Genomic DNA, 13,313 nt, shown 5'->3' with positions numbered 1-13,313 from the left:
GCCCCCTTTTCTCTTTCCTCCCCCGTCCCGGTTTTGTGATCGATTCTTTGCGCTCTCCTCCTTCCCAACCTGGGGGTGGTGATGTTGAACCACCAGCTAGGTTACGGTTCCCAAGCCCCGACATCTGGGACCTATTAAAATACGAAGTCCTCCTGAATCTGAAGCTACGAGGGCGCTTCAATTAAAGTGGCGTTTCGAAGGATCCCTCCCGAGAGAGGAAAACTTCGTTCTCCTCTTCCTCGCTTGTTTCTTACAAACGCGTCCCCGCACACCCCAGGCACACCCGACCAAGGAACACCCGTCTAACTCACCATCGCGGAATACGTGTGCACCAACATCTGCGCGCTAGCCAAGCCCCCAGATCGCTTAGGGAAATGCCTCCAAACAGGGGGCGAGAGGGAACGAGGCTAGCAACCCCGACGGCTACCAGAATCTGCGCCCCGTTCCTGCACTCCCCCAGGAAAAGTATCCGTTAAAAGCGAGCGGCGAGCGGCGATGCGTCCATCGACGACTCTTCCAGCGCTATAGCCAAGCGAGCTCTGGACGGGCAGCGGCTCCTCCTTTTCAAAACCCCCGACCTTTCCCCCTTCGAAGCCTGCGCTTGGCTCCCAGCTCTTCCTCCCTCTGAACTCAATACAACTCCATGGACTCCAGTTATACAGGCGGGGGCGCGCGCCGAGCGCCGGGAGCGCGCCTTAAAGAGACAGAGCCGATTTCAAAGCGAAAGCGCCAGTGCGCCTGCCTTGTGGGGGAGGGCGGAAGGGCGCTCCCACTCCGTTGCCACGCGCGCCGGATTAGTCTCCGGGGTGCCCCCGAGGTGTGTGGCGCCTGCAGCCCCCACGATCCGCTCCGAAAGCAACCCAGGGGGAAAAAGGATCGACGGCCCGGTCTCCCTTCCCCTCAGAGCGCTGCGATGCGAGGCTGAGCTTCTTTATTTTGCCAATCGATTTGGGACGCAGGATCCAAGGAGGGAGTTGCAAACAGGAAGGCGTAGATTGCTGCGACCTTCTCTCGGGTAAACCCGCCGGGGTCCCAGCAGCATGGGGAACGAAAGGAAGCTTCCTGACTACCCGCTTAAACGGGAACGCGAAGGAAGGATTTATTGGTCTGCTTTGGCTGTAAATCCCCAGTGGAGGAGAATTGCCCGCAGATTTCTTTTGCTGGGGTAGCAATTTTTTTTTAAAGCCAAGGAACAAACCTGCCTCCCTGCATTTAGCAGGAGTGCTTTCTTCCTTGCCTAGACCCTACGCACCTGCAATTCCCACCCCCCTGCCTACCCCCACCTCCCAAGTCATTGCTTCACTCTGGCAGTGCGGGAACGTGGTGCTTTCAAACGAGGATAGCGCCTTTCCCGAGATCTGAAAAGTACGTCGATGATTTCTAGCCACTTTCCTTCAATCTGACAGCACATTAATCCCCCTCCCTCCCTCCCTCCGCCGCCCCCCCTTCTTTTTTTCCCAGTCACTCAGGCCCTGGTATGAAGGACAAAGCACTTCTCGGTCTGCGCCTGTTTCTCAGTTTCTCTCAATTATTTCGCCGCCAAGAGAAGAAAAGAAGCGCCAGGCTAAAAGGGGCTAGAAAAACGTCCCCTTTTGCCTGCAGATCCAGCTGGATTCAGATCCGGGAAGCGCGTCCGCTTTGGGAACCAGGCAGCCTTCCAGCAGGTAGAGCCCCCAAGGTTCAGCTGTGGGGTTGGAGGACAACGGCGGAGGTGGGGCGTGGGGGGGGGAGACAGGTGAAGGGACGGGGATTAATCTTACTCGACACAAGTGGAACAACCCTCCCCTCCATTCTCCTGCTTCCTCCATGGCGAAGAAAAGACCAAGAGGGTGTTGTGGGGACGCGGGGGGGGGGGGGGGAAACACGGCTAGAGGGAAGCGAAGGCTCGATTCTGCCCAGCTGCTCAGAGCAACGCTGGGACAAAGCCGGTACCCCGCGAGAAGCTAGTGACACTGACAAACCATTGGCTGCTAAGCCTCTCACCCGGGGCTGGGGGTGGAGAGTCGCACCGCTTTAGGGAGCTTGAAGCCTTTCTTAAACTCGGGCTGGGTTCACACAACCCCACTACTAGCAGTTTTAATTTTTTAATGGCCAGATACACCAAAGAATAGTTACTACAAGCAGGCTGGGTTAGGACAACACGCTAAGAGCCCCCTTCCCACAAAACAACCGAGGTTAAAAATGTGCGTGTTTGTCACCGAGTTGCGCGAACGGGGCCTCTAGGTTTGTCTGGGGAGTCTTCTTTCTTATCTCGGTATTAAAGATCGCCCCCCCCCTCTCCTCCCACCATTGAATTCAACAAGCTTGTCACCCAAATTGCGCCTGGAGGTTCAAAATACCCGACGTCGTTGGTGGGACTTGGGTTTCCTACCTTGACAGAAAAATTCCCCATCCATTTAATCATTTCTGCCTTCAGCAGCGACTGGCCGAGTAAAACCCGCAGGGATTCCTTTCCTTCCTTCATCATTTCTGGTGCCCAACAAACTTTGAAGAAAGTCCCATGTACTCATTCTACCCATCTCAGAAAAGTGCCGAGAGAGGCAATCGTCTTAACCATCTCATCCCTGCGACTCTCGGTTGAGATTTCTCAGTTATCGGACATGCTTCGGGATTTAAAAGTTTCTCCCGTTCCCAACTCCCTCGCCACGGGTTATTAAAAGAAAAGGAACCGACGCAGTAAGTTCTAAATTGCAGCGGTGTAAGTAGGGAAGCCGCGATCCGCTGTCCTGGGAACCTGCTTTCCAGTGGAAATAAACTTCGTTGTCCTTTGAGTTGGACATCGGGTCAAGCCATCATAGTGGCGAGTGGGATACTTTGGTTGAGTGTATGAGCTTTGCTATTGTCCTTTGTAACTTACAATATATGGCTATCCCACTAAGTTAAGACAAAACACTGTGGCTTATTCAACAAACTTAAGTGAACCCCGATTTAGAGCTGTATGGGGACCCAGTTTTATGTGCTTTGAGAAATTGTTGCTAAAGGTTTTTGGGAAAGGAGAGACAAAATATATAGAAAAGTCCTAGCTTCAGTTCAAACTCAATTCACCTTTGAGAACCGTATGATTCCTGGTTATTTTAGCCACATGGTAGAAGGGGGATGGTACTCAAAGAAGGTGCAATTTACACATTACTCGGTGCCAGGAAGGGTCGACGCACGCCTTGACAGAATCAAACACAGCTGGCTTCAGGCTACACTTCTAAACCTATGTTAGAATATTGCAAAGAACTGGAGATATGTGCCATGTGTGGTGGCCAATCACAAAATGCCTTTTGTTTCCATTGCAGTTGACTAGCAAGGAGAAGGGAGGGAGGGGGAGGGAGGAAGGAAATGACAGGTAGGAAATGACAAGTAGGGAAGGAGGGGAGGAATAAAGGAAAGTTCTCTGGCAACAATAGAGGGAAACAGAAACAAGGAGATCCAACTCCTGGTCTGGAATGTGTCTTTTCCTTCTTTATTCTCTCTCTTGATCCACTCCCACGGGAAATCCAAGTCTTTCTAATGGGTAAAATCAGCCAGAGGCTCTGAAAGTTTTTAAGAGCTTCTGAGCACTAGGAGAAAGGCTCCAAGGTTTAATTTTAAAAGGGACAAGATTTTGATTGCTTCATTTTTTAACTGCTGAAAAACGAACTATATAAAGACCATTCAGACCATACTGTGTTGACAGCTGAAGGAGGAAATGTTTAAAAACCACAATTTGCATCTAAGAACGATCTTCATACAAAACAGCCCGACTCCAGTCCCGAGGCTGGCTGCCTTGTCGGTTGAATCTTCAGCATATCAAGACAACTTTTCCAGCACATTTGCACGTACAGACGTGTACATAATTGTACATGTGTGTGATCTGCGGGCTAAAAGGCAGCCAGTGGAAGGTCGCGCTAACCCAAGAGGCTCCACCTGGGAGAGGCATCATCTGTCCTCCTTCATTGGTGAAGATAGAGCAGTGATGTTCACGCTGCAGGAACTGACATGCATACAGCGTGTAATTTAACTCCAGAATTTAATCATTTTCTGGAATTGCATAATCCGTGAAACCATAAAGTAGCCAGAGGGGCTGGTCTCACCCAACACATAGAAATGTAAATTTGAAACTAGCCAAAATTAGCCCTTGATGGGAAGTCACCTGCTAGTGTGTTACCTGATTGAGCTACACATTTTCTCTGTCCGGTCCAAATGAAATAGTCTTGGGTTCTATTCTACACACCCATCCATCCACCCACCCACCTACCTACCTATCTACATGTGTGTTTTTTCAAAGATTCAAATCTAACCATCCTCCTAGCCCTCAGCAAAATCAGGCTCCAAATCTACAAAGAAGGAGAACTTAAGAGATATTTTGGCCCAGTTTTTGCCAACCAGAATTGTTTTGAATTATGGTGTGCCTGCTGGAGTACAACATATCTGGAAGATCAAGAGATGACGCCTTTCTGCAAATATTTTTTTAAAAAAATGATACTGAGGTATAGTGTTTCTTAACATGGAGGTTTCCAGGTAGTAGGCAGGGAGGGTAAGATTGCAAGCAACCCAGCCGTGTGTGGTGGTTACACACTTAGATAGTTCTTTTTCTCTTAGGTAATGGGTACCCACTATTTATGAGGGACAGGGGTGGCTAAGATGCTGAGCTTGTCGATCAGAAGGTCGGCAGTTCGGCAGTTCGAATCTCTAGGGCCGCACAATGGAGTGAGCTCCCTTTACTTGTCCCAGCTTCTGCCAACCCAACAGCTCGAAAGCAGTAAAAAATGCAAGTAGAAAACTAGGAGCCACCTAGTTGGTGGGAAGGGAACAGTGTTCTGTGTGCCATCTGCGTTTAGTCATGCCAGCCACATGACCACGGAGACGTCTTTGGACAGCACAGGCTCTTCGGCTTTGAAACGGAGATGAGCACCGCCCCCTAGGGTCGGGAACGACTATCTAGCACATATATGCGAGAGGAACCTTTACCTTTCTACGCACTATTTCTTTTTAACGAGGAGCCTCAGAATTTAAATTCTGCTTGGCATTTTGAATTTAAAATCATTGGGGGACCTCGCAGGAACAGTCTTGAAATCTCAAGCAGGGATTTCCGGATTGGAAGAAGGGAGAAAAAGACCATCCTCTCCCGGAAGACTTTTTATAAAATTATTCAATGGAAACGAAGTCCCAATGAATTTAATGGGGTGCAAGCTAATGCAGGGAGGTATTTACATCTGAGTAGATATAGTAGATTTGAATGCAGTCTTCACTCGTTCATTTACCAGGAGGTTCCTTGAATTTGGTACCGCATGCTTTCATTCGGCAGCACACAGATAGACTGCGCCTGCACTACATGCTTAAACAGACCTGTCAAAGTCCTAATGGATGCAATTTTTGTACAATACTCTCCTCTTGGTTAGGTTTTACCTTGCCCCCACCCACCCTTTTTAATAAATGTGTTGAGGGAACTCAGCTAGGAATAAGCTTCTGACCTGAGCGAATGGCATCCAATTCAAAAATAAGCCTGGCATTATTAAGTGAGCTTGGTTTATGCCAAAAATAGCGTGGCTAGTTTGGACTAAGTTCTATGAAAGTCTTTCCTAACCGGAGCCCTGCTGTTACTGGCGTTTCCCGGCTGCTTTGACTGGCTAGCAAAAATATATTGCCCTGACGGTGAGATGAAAGAGAGAGAAAATTGGGAGGATTTGATTGGGTGATAAATAGCCAATAGGTTGTATTCTCACCTCCTCCTCTTTTGGGGGGCGGGCACATTCCCTGCCCCGAATCCACCAATGGTGGATCAATGCTGAGTCGTCACGTGAGGGGTTATTGGAAAGCAGAATGAAGTTTGCAGCGCATTAATTAGGAAACCTGCTTATTTTGGAGGAGTTTGAAGAACCAGCCCCCAGCTGCTTCAATCTTGGTTTGGGGCTACCAAAAGACCAATGGTGGTGGGTGATTATTTGTTGTTGTTTGTTGCAAAGTCGGGTCCGACCCATCACGACCTCATGGACAACGTTTCTCCAGGCCTTCCTGTCCACTACCATCCTCTGGAGCCCATTCAAGCTCACGTCTATTGGTTCGGTGACTCCATCCAGCCACCTCCTTCTCTGTCGTCCCATTCTTCTTTTGCCCTCAATCTTTCCCAGCATGAGGCTCTTCTCCAGTGAGGGTGATTAGTTTACACTCCATATTTCCCCCTTGTTCTGAACAGCACCTAATGCTCTCTCTCTCTCTCCCTCCCTCCCTCCTCCTCCCTCCCTTCCTCCCTCCCTCCTAGATAATTTTTATCCGTGTGTCTGTTGATGGCTTTTCTTTGTACCTGTCCCGGCCTTATAATGTTTTTCCATTTCAATGGGTTGGTGGGCTAAGTCTTCAGCTATTTCAACGAGCTCCATCTGGGGAGGGGAGGGGAATCCTGTATCGGAGAAAGCCGTAATCCAGACTTCTGCATTACGGAAAGGAAACAAAGTAAAGTAAAATAATACCAATGTCCGCCGTCATCCTGAGGTCTTCTCGGAGAAAGCATCCGAAATACACTAAAAGACACGCAGTGGTTGATTTGTGGATCCAAATAAAGCTTCGGCTGAACAAGACGCGGGGCGGGGGGGGGGGGCGAAGAAAACTTAAGTTCCGAAAAGCTCCGAAAGTTCTTTCGTTTCTGGTCCTTCAAGGCCCCCTGGATAGTCCGAAGGAGAAGCCCAGCAGCTCCCATTTCAAGCGGGATCCCTTTTGAAGTTAAGCGGATTCCTTCCGGCGTCGCTTTCAGTGCATTCTACGCATCGGAAGGCGCTAGTAGCATATCAAGATACCTAATTAACAAAGGTTTTTTTTCGGAATCGGGGCGAAAACGAAGGGTTTCCTTAAAAATAAAAAAATAAAAAATAACAAGAAAATAAAAACCTCTTTCCATCCCAAAGGTGCTTTTTCAAGAGGCAACTGGACTTTCTTTGTTTTTGCTTGAAGATGTTTCGCTTCTCATCTAAGAAGCTTCTTCTGTTCTTCAGTTCAGTAGGAATCGAAGGAGCTTTTGGGATGAGAAGCGAAACGCCTTCAAGCCAAAAAAACAAAACAAAAAACAAAACCCAAAGGCAGTCCAAGTCGTCTTTTGAAAAAGCATCTTTCGGACAACCATGACCTGGATGCCCGAGAATCTCAATAGACTTCTCTTTCTATCTGCACAAGCACCACGCAGCGATCCCAGGGCTGGCAAGCCGGAACTGCGCCATCACCGGGACGAAGTCAGCGGGCCGGCCGCATTTTCTGCCAGTCCGTTACCCTCAGCCCGCTCCCCCACTCCCCGTTCCTTTGTAGGGGCTTCCCCAAGTCTTTCGCCCCGTGTCAATAAATCAGAACCAGGCTCGGGCCGGGATCGTCAGGCGTTGCTCACATCTTTCTCTTGCGCCGGGCAAAGAAAGAGGCAGGTGTCCGGGAGTCGGCGGGTTGAAGGGAGCGCATCACCGCTCCTGCTGCTGGTTTCCCTTCATTTCTGTTATCTTTATTATCCACATTAGGTAAAGGTAAAGGTTCCCCTCCCATATATATGCTAATCGTTCCCGACTCTAGGGGAGGGTGCTCCTCTCAGTTTCAAAACCGAAGAGCCAGCGCTGACCGAAGACGTCTCCTGGTGGTGACTAAAAGCGGGAACTTGTTTCCTTCCCACCAAAGGTGGTTCCTATTTTTCTACTTGCACTTTTACATGCTTTCGAACTGCTAGGTTGTCAGAAGCTGGGACAAGTAAGGGGACCTCCGAACTGGTGACCTTTCTGATCGACAAGCTCAGCATCTTGGCCACTGAGCCACCGCGTCCCTTCCATTATCCACATTAATGACACAAATTAATATAGGTAGCACAGCCGACCTCAACATAGATACCCGTAATAATACTAACAACAACAATCGTGACTGGTGAAAATCAGGCACAATGACAAAGAGGTTGAAAGTTGAAGACAACTTAGTTCGAAAAACGAACGCCTGACGTGGGGGTGGGGCCACGTTTCAGCCACTCTCTGCATTTCTCTGGACCCCTTTGAAAGCAGGACGGCGACTAGAAGACTCACGGAAGGCTCCGGCCAAGCTCGGGAGAAAAGTAGCTAGGAAGGAGGGAGAGAAAGAAAAAAGAAAGAAAGAAAAAGGGAAGGAAGGAAGAAAAAAAGAGAAAGAAAAAGGAAGGAAGTAAAAGAAATTCGATTTCATCCGAATTAAATGGATCTTCCATTCCGATGTCTCTTTAAATGGCGCCCTGGCACTCTCCACGCGAGGGGGATTTCAAAGCCCATCATGCACGGCTTTAAGGCAGCTGCCGCCCCAAACAACCGGAGTGTTCTGCCTAGGAAGGCTTCTGAACCCAGCAATACAATAGCCGGTACTGTAATATTAACGTGACCGTTTTTTGAGGCCCAGAAATATATCCAGAAATCGAAGAAATGCCCCCATATCCGCATATAAATGAAATTTAGCCTTCCACCCTCTAACCCAGTGTTTCTCAACCTTGTCAACTTGAAGATGTCTGGACTTCAACTCCCAGAATTCCCCAGCCAGCATTCGCTGGCTGGGGAATTCTGGGAGTTGAAGTCCAGACATCTTCAAGTTGACAAGGTTGAGAAACACTGCTCTAACCTTTACTCCTATCCCTCCAAAAAAAGGGGGGGGCGTACAATCCCTTAGCTGGGAAGAAGCCCCCCCCTGAGAGCCCCTCTTGACACCCTCGCAGCAAAACGGGGGCAGGCAGGGGGGGGGCTCAGTGCCTAGATTCCCTCTGCCCATTGACCGGGGAGGGAAGAAAGACCCCCCTCCCCACGCAGAAGCGCTCCGCAGCAGCAGGGCGCCAACGCCACCCGAATCCCGACCAGCGCAAGTCTCGGAGTGGAATTCCGCCGGCTCAAGGTCGCTCGGGGCTTTTAGGCGCAGCGCTGGCGAAGGCCGAGCGGGCGTTGAGTCTCGCTCCCCGCTTCGCAGCTCAGCCTCCCACCGGCGGCCGGCGCTTCCCCGGGCTCTGCCGAGAAAAAAAGCGGCCCCTCCGCAGCCGCCCCGCCGAAACTCTTCCGCAGCTGCCTCCGGAATTTCACAGCAGCTGTTCTGCCATCGGCGAGGCCGTCCGAATGGGGGTGAGGGGGAGGTTCCCTCCAGGCGCCCCCGCCCAGCCAGCCTAAATCCAGCTCTTCCTGGCATCCTTTAAACCCGTCGGGCGGGGGAGAGGGGATGCCGAAGAATGCTGGACGACGGGCTCCCTGGGGCGGCCGGGGTCGCCTTTACAGAGCCCTACGGGGAAGGTGGGGTCCCGTAAGAGGTGGATGTCACACTTCCATTATTGTCGATGCCAGCGGAGTTTTGTAGGGGGCGCAAAAGGCGGTGGGGCTGAAGGCACCTCTTTCAGTTCTTCATTTCTCCCTCCGGTGGGGAGAGGAGGGGTGGCCCCCACCTGGAAAGCAGAGCGCCTGGGAAGGCCCCCTTGGGGAGAAAAAAAAACGGTGCATTGAACTCTGAGCCTTGGTTTGTGTTTTTGGGGGCTCATACCAAAGGGACTGGCCAAAGCAGATGGAAACTTCTTTCTGGAAAGACAAAGGTTTATTTTCTCTCTCTCCCTTTCCCTCTCCCTCCTTCTTTTCTCCTCCCTATCTCCCTCTCCCTCCCTTTCCCACTCCCTCCCTCTCTCCCCCTCTCTCACCTTCCCTCCCTCCCTCTCCTTCTCTTTCCCACTCCCTCCCTCTCTCCCTCCTCTTTCCTTCCTTCCCCCCTCCCTTCCCCTCTCTCTCCTTCTTTGGAGTGGAAGGTCTAGGGCAGTGTTTCTCAACCTTGGCGACTTTAAGTTCTGTGGACTTCAACTCCCAGAATTTGCTGGGGGCTCTGAATTCTGGGAGTTGAAGTCCACAGGACTTAAAGTCGCCAAGGTTGAGAAACACTGGTCTAGGGACTTCTTAAGAAAGTGCTTGATCTTGAAAAGTGGGGCAATTGTGGAGGCTCAGCTGTATAGTGTCTGCAAGATGGACAGTGTATATATTTAATAGACAGGAAAGGGAGAGAGGGGAGAGGAGGGGAGAAGGAGAGAGAAAGGGCCGCAAACATTGGTTCTAACTTCTTAAGCACAACTCCAATTGTGGTTGTACATAAGTGCTCAGAGGCATTTTTTATATTTTGCAAAATGATTGTATAACCTTTTTTGGCTACTTTTCTTAAGCGAATCACTGCAGTTGTTAACTGAATCAGGCGGTCATTCAGCGAATCTGGCTTCTCCCATTGACTTTGCTTGTCCGAAAGCTAGGAAGGTTGCTATCACACGGCTCTGGGATGCTGGAACCATTGTAGAGACATTCCAGTTGCCTGGAATATTTTCCAATATTGTTGTAACTTGGAATGGCTGCTAAATGAATGGTCGTAAGCTGAGGACTGCCTGTAGTCAACAAAGATGGCATAGCACAGGGGTCCGCAATGGCAAAGAGCCATGTGGACCCATTTCCCACAGAAAAGAAAACACCGGGAGACACAAAGATCCTAATCGGAACCCCCCCCCCTTGCAATTCTGGAGCCAACCGGAAGTTCGGTTCCCCCACCATAGAGTCTCTCCCCAGCATCCTTTTTCCTCTACCTGTCATAACCGAATACTCTATCAATTGTGGAGCCAACCAGAAAAACTGCCCCATGTCATAGAGTCTTCTCATGACACGTTGTCCTTTCCCCACCCACCCCAAACCGGAAGCTCCTCTCATAATTGTGGCACTGATTGGGAACAGGGAGCCTCAGCAGAGGGATGAAAGAGCCACATGCAGCTCCAGAGCCGCAGGTTGCTGACTCCTGGCATAGCAGAAGTCTGCTTCATTGCATTCAGCTCCAGTTGAAGGGATTGAGGCAGAATTGAGAAGAGGGCAGCTTCCCCACCACACAACTAAAGATCAGCTGATGCAGGTAGTCCTCGGCGGCCACAACTGAGCTCAAAATTTCTGTTGTTAAGGTTAGACATTTGTTAAGTGAGGTTTGCCCCATTTTACGACCTTTCTTGCCCCAGTTGTTAAGTGAATCCCTGCAGTTGATAAATTAGTAACACGGTTGTTAAGTGAATCCAACTTCCCCATGGACTTTGCTTGTCAGAAGGTTGCAAAAGGGGATCACATGATCTTGGGACACTGGAACCATCATAAATGTGAATCAGTTGCCAAGCCTCTGAATGTTGGTCACATTATCATGGGAATAAAGATCGTTCGTGTGAAAAACGGTCATAAGTCACTTCTTTTCAGTGCCGTTGTAACTTTGGACGGTCATTAAATGAATGGTTGTAAGTCGAGGACTACCTGTACTGTGCTGTTATCTGAGCCCGGGTTAAATTGGTCGCTAATAGGAGATTGTTTTCCCTTGAAGAATTTCCTTCTGGGTTGGGGATGTCTCAAGACTTCCCACTACATCCCAGCCGTCTTCCTGCTGATGAAAACAATGTGGAGATTTCTTTCTGAGATATTTAGAGATATTTAGAATTCTTTATTGGCCAAGTGTGATTGGACAGACAAGGAAATTGTCTTTGGTGCAGAAGCTCTCAGTGTACATAAAAGAAAAGATACATTTGTCAAGAATCATAAGGTGCAACACTTAATTATAGTCATAGGGTACAAATAAGCAATCAAGAAACAATATCAATATAAATCAATATAAGGATACCAGCAACAAAGTTACAATCCTGCAGTCATAAAGAGGGAGGAGATGGGTGATAGGAACGATGAGAAGATAAATAGTAATGCAGACTTAGTAAATGGTTTGACAGTATTGTGGGAATTCTTTGTTTAGCAGAGTGATGGCATTCAGGAAAAAACTGTCCTTGTGTCTAGTTGTTCTGGTGTGCAGTGCCCTATAGCGTCGTTTTGAGGGTAGGAGTTGAAACAATTCTATTTGTTTGTGTATGTGTGAGTAAGAACCCCTTTTTACCCTCAGCTGTAATATTGCACGATGTGTGATAGACATTAGCAAATAGGATCCCACATTAAATTTAATTTCATTCCACTCTGCCCGCCTGGAGCAACGATTCCCTTCATTTTCATTTTTCCCCTCCTCTGAATTCCCACAACTCCAGCCTCTTTGAATTCCAGGTTTAATTAACAATGCTCATTAAATGAATTTTATTCCTTTCTTTTAATATTACTCTGCCACCTGTCTTTAGACATGGAGGGCTGGCTGTTTATTCTAATTTATTTCTATTAAATATGGTGTAAGGAACCACAAAAGCATGCTGGGGGAAGGGAAAGATTGGGGGGGGGGGAGAAAACAGCCTCATTGGGCCGGGGGGGGGGCATTTAGAAGAGCCTTTGCTCTGTTCCTACCACCCTCCCCTGTCTCTTCCTCTGACAAAGAAATAGTTTTTCACGGAAGGCCGTTGGAAGTCTATTTTCCAGCAGACCCATTTCATTTGCTAAAATTGGATCAGGCATGCTGTATTTTGCAGTGATTTTCCACATCGTTCTTAAAACCCGTTGCCCATTTAGGCTGCATAAAGGCTGATCTTTATTGACTGGGAAAGAGCTGAAATGAACTTGAAAGGGGATGGAGGAGCTTTAACACAGGAGTCCCCGGGAAAAGTCAAGATGGCGTCCTCCGTAAGCTAAGCCACAAAGGAAGCATCCCTACGATTTCTCTTGAAAAAGAGAAAAGACGACAGTCAAAGCAACAATAACCAACAATTACACCTTTCTCTACTTGTTCCAATTTGTCTTAGATTCCTGCACAGAGCTTCCATATGCAAGAGCAGTATTCTCAGTGGTGGTATTCAGCCGGTTTGTACCGGTTGAGGTGAACCAGTAGTGGCGACCTGCAGGTGAGCCCCCACCCCCACCCCACCGCTATGCTGTCCTGTTTAGTCACACTTTCTAAGATGCATGCATGCGTGCAAACTGCGTGTGTGAGCAAAGCGCATGCACAGAAGGCCACACACATGTGCGGAAGGCACACGCACCCACATTTTCAGTGTGCGGCAAACTGGTGGTAAAATTACGTGAAACCCACCTTTGAGTACTCTCCAAATATCAGGCTCTGAGCAGAGCAATTGGGAGATTGTATCCAAACCAGCAGAACGCAGTGGCTCAGTGGCTATGACACTGAGCTTGTCGATCAGAAATGTTGGCAGTTCGGTGGTTTGAATCCCTAGTGCCATGTAACGGAGAGCTCCTCTTACTTGTCCCAGCTTCTGCCAATTCAAAAGCACGTAAAATGCAAGTAGAAAAATAGGAACCACCTTTAGTGGGAAGGTAGCAGCATTCCGTGGCCCTTTGGCATTTAGTCATGCCGGCCACATGACCACAGAGACATCTTCGAACAGCGCTAGCTCTTCAGCTTTGAAATGGAGATGAGCACCACCCCCTAGAGTCGGGAACAACTAGCACATATGT

General features: G+C 49.0%; 1 protein-coding gene across 2 annotated transcripts in view; it reads right to left on the bottom strand.

The window, feature by feature from the left end:
* The window catches only part of TFAP2E (transcription factor AP-2 epsilon), an 83,572-nt gene extending 83,234 nt beyond the window's left edge, over positions 1-338 (bottom strand). For both annotated transcript variants that reach the window (XM_032228333.1, XM_032228334.1), the window contains exon 1: positions 312-338. In XM_032228333.1, coding sequence (XP_032084224.1) covers positions 312-338 — 27 coding nt within the window. The remainder of the gene's footprint in view (positions 1-311) is intronic.
* Positions 339-13,313: the final 12,975 nt, after the last annotated feature.

Source organism: Thamnophis elegans, chromosome 12, assembly GCF_009769535.1.
Source record: "Thamnophis elegans isolate rThaEle1 chromosome 12, rThaEle1.pri, whole genome shotgun sequence".
Lineage (NCBI taxonomy): Eukaryota > Metazoa > Chordata > Lepidosauria > Squamata > Colubridae > Thamnophis > Thamnophis elegans.
The sequence above is the reverse complement of the archived record's forward strand: the minus strand, read 5'-3'. Positions and strand labels throughout refer to the sequence as shown.